The sequence below is a fragment of the Myotis brandtii genome, unplaced genomic scaffold (genome assembly GCF_000412655.1).
Source record: "Myotis brandtii unplaced genomic scaffold, ASM41265v1 scaffold4, whole genome shotgun sequence".
Lineage (NCBI taxonomy): Eukaryota > Metazoa > Chordata > Mammalia > Chiroptera > Vespertilionidae > Myotis > Myotis brandtii.
In genome coordinates, this window is record NW_005365371.1 from 2246073 (window position 1) to 2253792 (window position 7720).

Consider the following 7720-nt stretch of genomic DNA (forward strand, 5'->3'; position numbering starts at 1 on the left):
TTCGGAGAACAAGAAAAATAGGTTTATTTGTGTTACGCTTATTAATTTGTGCAGTTATTCAGTGTCTGGTAAGTTAATGTTTAAGAAAAAAATATTAATTTTTATTAAAATGTTCTATTATTTTATGTTAATGATTACTCATTTATTTCAGCCCTTTGTATTCAGCATGTCTCTATTGAAATACACCTACATTTCTATGAAAATTGAAGCTTTTGTTCTTTTGCGGGCCACATAAACTTAAACCTTGTTTATTTGGCCCGTGTTAGCCCTTGAGTTTGACATGCTTGCTTCAGAGAGAGCAGAGCTCTTGCACTCCAGGTCTTTCACCAAGTCGACACATCCTCACATTCAAGGGCATGCTTAGGTTTCCTCTACTCCTTAGAGTCACCCCATCAACACCTATTCCTTTTGTTCAGAGGAAATGGCCACTTTATCACTGTAACTTCCCAAGGTTGCACAGCTCCCAAGGGCCAACATGAACATTGAACTTCATGTGTGCCCATCTTCCAAGTCTATCTACACCTCAGCCCCCCGAGGAATTGCCACGTCATTAGCCTTGCACTGACTTGTTTGGTGTGCGCAGCAGGAAATATTTGCTGTTCTGAGGACAATCACGGGGCTACAGAGAAAGGCTCCAAACCTCTGTAAGGGGACCCCACTCCAGGCGGCCGCCAGACTCCACGATGATAAGCCACGTAATGAAATGACCCATATTCAGGACAATGTTGGATTCATACATGAAAGAGAGCAGCCCCATTTTCAAGGCCCATGTCACTCATAAAATAAAATTCTAGTTAACATCAGTTTGTGCTGATTGGGCCTGAGGGGAATGGAACTTACAAATGGGCAGGCAACCAAACATTAGTATAGACTGCTTTATATCTGGCTCTTATCTTCTTTTATATTAAATTCCTATCTTCCCCTCTGGACAGGAAAAAAAATAATAACCCGAAACACAGAAACCCCTGAAGCTGCTTTTTCACAGAAAGCTTGCTTGCTGAATTAAGAAAAAGGCCCACAAATGAGCCAGGGAAAACATTTAACATCTTATACTTACTGTCTGAAGCCCTTAATCCTTATTTAACATCTTTTTGCTTGTTCTACAGTTCAGTGGAGCCAGCTGCTTAGGACTCTTTCTGAGCAGCAGGGAGCTCTTTGAAAACATTCTTGGCCAAATGAAAGCATTTCAGCATGCTCTAATTTGCATGTTCCTCTGATGTTTATGAACAATGAAGTTAAATGACTTGAAAAGGGAAAGATGATTGTTAACACAATCGACCCACTCTCCTCCCAATACTGGTGCCCCTGGGACACTCCACACACAGGCTTCCAGAACCGTCATCTGCTCCTTCATCTTTACATCTCACAGGTCCAGGCTTATATCCAGACACTCAGTATAGAAATATACAGGTTGCAAATGCTAAGTACACAAATCTCTTCTAAATCATGACAGCAAATGTGACCTCCACTTTCAGTGTGAATGTGCACGTGAAGATGGCATCCTCCCAGCCCCTGCACTCTCCCTGGCACACAGACATCCTCATGCCTGCAGTTATATCAGCTGGCTTTCAGGCAACTTTTTAAAAATATATTTTTATTGCTGTCAGAGAGGAAGAGAGAAGGAGAGAGAGATAGAAACATCAATGATGAGAAAGAATCATTGATCGGCTACTTCCTGCACATCCCCTACTGAGGATCAAGCCCACAACCCGGGCATGTCCCCTGACCATGAATTGAACCGTAACCTCCAGGTTCATAGGTCAACATTCCACCACTGAGCAACACCAGCCGGGTTAAGGCAATTCTTTACGTCAAATTTAACTATTGATTTACACAGGTTATTAAAATGATTTTTTAAGACCCATACTTATTCCTTTGTATTCAGAGTAGTTTATTGTTTTCATTGCTTTCAATTCTAGACCAAGTGGCCCAAGAGGCTAAAGACTAATGTTAAATGATACCTCCTGTCTGGAGGACTCTACCATTTTCTTTTCTTTTCTTGGAGTGCTCCTGAACACTACCATTTTCAAAACTTGCTCAAATACATTATTTTATTTGATGTTCACAATAAGCCTGAGTGGGAAGCAGACCAGGGGTAACCTGGTTTTACAGATGAGGAAATTGAGGCTCAGGGGTCATGGGCTACAGGTGGTGGCCCTGGGGCTGGCAGCCAGGCATCTGCGTTCTCGGACAGGTGTACTTTGCACACCGCTTCCGAACAAAATCATGTCCACCTTCTCCATTCTTAATCCAAAATTCCTGGCTTATAGGATGTAGCTAAATGGAATAGGTTCCCCAAAAGCAAATAAATGATTAGAACAAGAGGAATTCTGGATTTTGACTGGTATCTATATTCCTAGATTTTTCTTTCTTTAAATAATGCTTTGATTTAACCCTTGTATTTTAACCAATTTTCAAAATTCTACCATTATTTCAGTAGGGTAGCAACTGTTGAAAAAAATTTCTAGGCCCAAGATGGAGCTGCTCCTGCCAGGGACAGAACTTTCATGTAGGCTCTGCTGGGCCAGAAACACCGTATTTCCAGCCAGCCACTCCCCAACACCAAGCCAGCCCCGAGCTCTATACTTATTTCCTCGTTCCTTAATTTTTCTAAATAAGGTCAGATATGCAACCCCCGCCAATTACACCCTGTTTCCCTCTGGGTCCCACTTCTAACCCTCTGTAACACTCGATCTTGCCCACAGTCCCTCAGGAGGAGTGCTCCGCGCCTGGGAGGCCCTGCACTCCCCTCCATGGGTGGCTTCCCTTGAATAAAGAACCTCACACTCGATACTAGTTGTTTTAGTTTTGTTGTTTGACACAACCTTCTAAAAAGTCTGATGATTCCCCTTAGCCTATAGGCCAGTGATGACACTCGAACTCATTTTTTTGGTTGATTTTTCTTTGTTAAATGGCATTTAAATATATAAAATAAATATCAAAAATATAAGTCTTTGTTTTACTATGGTTGCAAATATCAAAAAATTTCTATATGTGACACAGCACCAGAGTTAAGTTAGGGTTTTTCAAAATGCTGACACGCCGAGCTCAAAAGGTTCACCATCACTGTCCTAGGGTAAGACTTCCCTAGGTAACAATATTGCATAGGTAGCACTTAAGAGGCACCTTAAAATATTAACTAATTAGTTAATTAATTCTTCATAGGTATTCTTCCTAAGACAGCCCTTGACTAGCAGGTTTGTCCTTAGTCAAAAGAGCCCCCCCAACCCACCGGCCCAGCTGGCGTGGCTCAGTAGTTGAGCGTCGACCTATGAACCAGAAGGTCAGGGTTCAATTCCCAGTCAGAGCTCGGTCAGGTTGCAGGCTTGATCCCCAGTAGGGGGCATGCAGGAGGCAGCCAATCAATGGTTCTCTCTCATCATTGATGGTTCTATCTCTTTCCCTCTCCCTCTCTGAAATCAATAAAAAAATATTTAAAAAAAAAAAAAGAGATGCTCAACCTATCTTTTGTACTGCCTGTGGATAATAACATGAAGATTGTTTTTAAAAATGAATAGAATGTGTGAATTTGGTAGGACAATCAGGGTTTTTTTCTCTCTAAAATGTATTTTTTAAACAATATAGTTAGAATATTCTTTGATGTAGACATATTTTTTTTCTAACTGCAGGGTGAAATGGTGAAGCAAACAGTTTATGCACAAATGATGGTATACTTACGCAGTCATTAAGAAGTTTGTATAAAATCTATAATACAGTGGGGCCTTGACTTACGAGTTTAATTTGTTAAGGAGCTCGTTAACTCAAATTACTCTGTCAACTCAATGCAAAAAAATCTGCCGAGAGACAGCTGGTATCTCAAAAAACTGGTTAGTTGGGACACTCGTAAGTCAAGGCCCCACTGTAATAAGAGCATAATATGCTAATTAGAGCCAACATCCTTCCGGACAACCTTCTGGACGAAGCCGAGGTTGCGAGGGAAGCCCAGGTCCCGGTGCCAGAGGGAAGCCGGTGCCAGCAGCCGGGGAAGGGAAGGCCTACTCTTGCACGAATTTTGTGCATCGGGCCTCTAGTTTTTAATAAGGGAAAATGTTTAAGATGTAAAATTTGTACAAATATCACATGATTTCAACTATGTAAAGATATAATGCACACTAAAACAGTTTCATATAAGGTGCTATCTCTCTAAGTGATGGGACACGAGGCAGCCTCCATTTCTTTCTCTCTTCTTTAAACTATAGTTCAGACAAATGTTAGTTTTCATTAGGGAGAAAAGCAACGTTACTTTTTATGTCACTTTGCAAAATATAGAGTGGTGTAGAAAGAATCCCAAGATAGACTAACTCTCTTACCCAAATTGCATATTCCTTTTTCCAGCTGGTACCCAATGGGGCATCTGCAGGTGAAGGATCCCTGAGTATTGTTGCACACGGCCAGGGGTGGGCAGGGGTTGGAGAGGCACTCATTCACATCTGCAGAGGACAGAACACAGGCCACACTGAATCCGTATCAGACAGCAAAACCATAACCCAGCACAGTAAGCGCGGATTAAGGGCCCAATGGCACGAGGTGTAGTGGGGCCCCAGTAGGACACTCCCCTTATTCCCAAGGGGCTACCAGCCTATTAAGGGTGGAGGCAGCCATGCAGACAGCTAACTGTAAACACAGGCAGGATTTGCAAGTACAGAAAATTAGCAGATTTTAATGGAGGGGAGAATTAAGACTGTTTCTATCTGTAATAGCGTCAACAATAAAAAAGAAAAAAAAAGACTGTTTCAAATGATATCTGGACTAAGACTAGAAGAACTTTAATAAGCAGGTGGAGATGGGTGGTGGTGGGGGGGTGGGGTTCTAGGCTGAGGCACCAGCACAGTGGAGGCCAGAAGAGCAAAGCGCAGGGGTGTTTGGGGAGCCGTGCAGGGCCCAGTGTGGCAGGAGTGTAGGGAGCCCACAAAATGAGGCCAGATCGTGGAGACCTGCCAGCCTCGCTGTCCGACATTATTCTGTGGACGACAACGAGAGTGTTAACCTCAAGTCAGCAGGGCATCAATTTAAAAATCTTACTCCCCTGCATTTGGAGAAAAAACGAGCCTGCTGCCTCCCGATGTGCTATTGCACTGTACACCCCGGAGATGGCTTTTCCTCTTACCCACACTGCAGTCCTTCCCTTGCCAGGAAGGTGAGCACACGCATCGATAGCCACGGCGGGCGGGGTCCACAACGCATTTCCCATCGTGGAGGCAAGGGTTAGGGGCGCAGCTGTTCACTAAAACACATTCCAGGAATAAAGCAGTTAACCGCACAGCAAATGTAAAGGCAGCGCTCGGTAAATATTTAATCCTGGCTAATATTTGATCCTCACTTATTTCTGTTTACTTGCCCTGAAAGGCCACAGTACGAACACGGAGTGGGTTCCCGAGAGGGGCGACTGAGACGCGGTGGGCCTGGGTTCCGGCGCTCGCTGGTGGGCAGACAGGGCACCGGACAACTGGACCCTGGGCGCAAGAACCGGTTCACATGCTGCTCACGGGTCACTCCGCTCAGGAGGGACGATTACTCTGCCTCTGTGATACTTGGAAAATTCTACTGGAACTAATGTCCATTTAAAACACATATTAAGGGGAAAAGGATCCCTGGTCACCCATCCTCCTGCAGCAAGATTTCCCTGTATCCGAAAACCTCACAATGCAATAATATGTGGGCCTCCACGTGCTGTGCCCTCACTCAGAAAACCGACTGGAGGTGAGCATGACCGTGCCAGCTCTTTGCGTAATGTCACAACGAGCCCTGTAGGGTTCATCTGGACCCAGTGATGCTCTGGCTTCAAGGTCACCTTGGACTCCCAGCTCCCAAGGGCAGTGGCCACAGCTCTGTGCTTCGGTCTGTGTAACCTGCATAGTCATGCTCCCTAGTCAAGGTTTCTGACATATACGTAGAAAAGCCGGATCCCACAAAATAACTGCATCGTCTCCAAGGAGAGAATCGGTGGTAGGATGAGAAAAAGAAGGTGGAAGTCAAGGTCTCTAACTCCAAAAGAGCAACCCCGAAAACCGATGGGCTCACCCTAAAGATGGTGCTCCTGCGCCTTGCGGCTGCTCTAATAGACCTGAAACCACCCGACTAAGCTCAGCAGCGACCAGCAAGCACTGAGCCCATGGGTCCTGCTGCAGAATGCACATCACCAGCCAGCAGTGACGCTAACTCCCACCCACAGTTGCCACTGCAATGGCCACAATCAGCGAAGGGAGACGGTGCGTATCTGGCTGCTGGAAACGAAGCCCTGTGAACTCTGAAGCAGGGGAAGGATCCAGCTTTCGTTTCCTAGAGCCGCTGGGATCACAGGTACAGAGGGGGCACCGAGCCTCAAGGCACCATGGGGCTGGCAGGCGGGGCATGGCCCTCCAGCCACCAGACTGCTGATGGCTGACTGGGGGGAACCCTGCCACTGACAGTCCCTGCTGTAGTCACCACAGAGCACTTCCCATCCTCTCTTTCCTTAGGGCATCATCTCCATTTCACCCCATCAGCACCGGCAGCTGGCCTTCCTGGGTCTGGACGAGCCACGTGTACAACTTTAAACAGGACACCAAAAGACAGATCGTCTTACTTCTACCTTTCCTTACATTACAAAGAGTCACGTGTGTACTAGGAACTTCAAGATAACCTCAGGCACAATGCAGTCACTATGGGGGACAGATTACCATCACCATCTTATTGAACATGCCCAACTACCCCCCCCACCCCAACACACACACATCTACCAGCCAGCAACATAATCTGAGGGACACCAAGGGGCCAGGGCTTCCCCTGGACCAAGGGAAGCCTCCCTGGTGACTGTGGAGCCACCTGCCCGGCTCAGAAGCGCGGGCTCTGATCGGGGAGCAGCCCCCGACTCACTCCATGCCTCGGCCAGGCCACCTAGAGCTTCTTGACTGTGTTCCCTCTACCCTCCTGCCCAGCATCGCGGCCGCCCCGCTCCAGGAGAGTTAAGGGCGTGCTTGGAAAGCTCTTTCTGTTACGGGACATTACAAGCGGCTGCTACACCATCTACTGATGTTGCCCAGCCAGTGGCATCCTCTCCTCCTTGTTCGGGAGGAATTACGTAACTCAGGGGTGAGAAGATTAGGTCCACGGTGACATGACTTTATGCTTTAGGTGCTTCTACAGGAAGCACGGGAGATCATCCAACACTGTAACACTGTGCTATTGCCAGCAGCAGCCACTGCCGCACACCCCCACGCACCCCCGCCCGGCACTGTGTGCCCACGTGACTGTGTGCTACCTGAGGCTGGAGACGACCTCGGGGGTGACTGCGTGCCGCTCTGAGCACGGGAGGTGGTGGCCCGGGGAGACGACACTTCGGCCGGAGAAGCGTCTGTGCTCCGGGGAGAGGGAGACGTCCTGAGGAAAGGGGGAGCCGGGCTGTCCCCTTCGGAAACCCCCGGCCCCGTGGTCAGTACTGTTGCTGATGTGGGTGCACTGGTCAGGGAGCTCCATCGGGTGGTGTCACCGACAGGCGCTCGGCTCCTTTTAGTGGTAACGACGACTTCTGTGGAGATCCGTGGCGCTGGCATTTCAGGGCTGGTCGGCAAGAACCGTTTCCCAGCCGTGGTCTGCGCTGCGGCGGGGCCAGCCAGCGGAGTGGCTGTGCTTGACGAGGGGCCGGGCGTGGGCACGGGGGGAGGGGGCGTCTTGGGAGTGGTGGCTGTCCACGCTGGCGGTGTCCGGGCCAAGCGGGTGCTTGTGGCTGGGAGGGGTGGGT

At 47.8% G+C, this 7720-nt stretch overlaps 1 protein-coding gene across 1 annotated transcript in view; it reads right to left on the reverse strand.

Annotated features, from left to right (window-relative positions):
- HEG1 (heart development protein with EGF-like domains 1) overlaps positions 1-7720 on the reverse strand; it is a 71548-nt gene that overhangs the window by 40347 nt on the left and 23481 nt on the right. Inside the window, exons 8-10 of the mRNA XM_014545232.1 lie at positions 7241-7717; positions 5108-5224; positions 4311-4430 (exon numbers count right to left, since the gene is read on the reverse strand). Coding sequence (XP_014400718.1) covers positions 4311-4430; positions 5108-5224; positions 7241-7717 — 714 coding nt within the window. The remainder of the gene's footprint in view (positions 1-4310; positions 4431-5107; positions 5225-7240; positions 7718-7720) is intronic.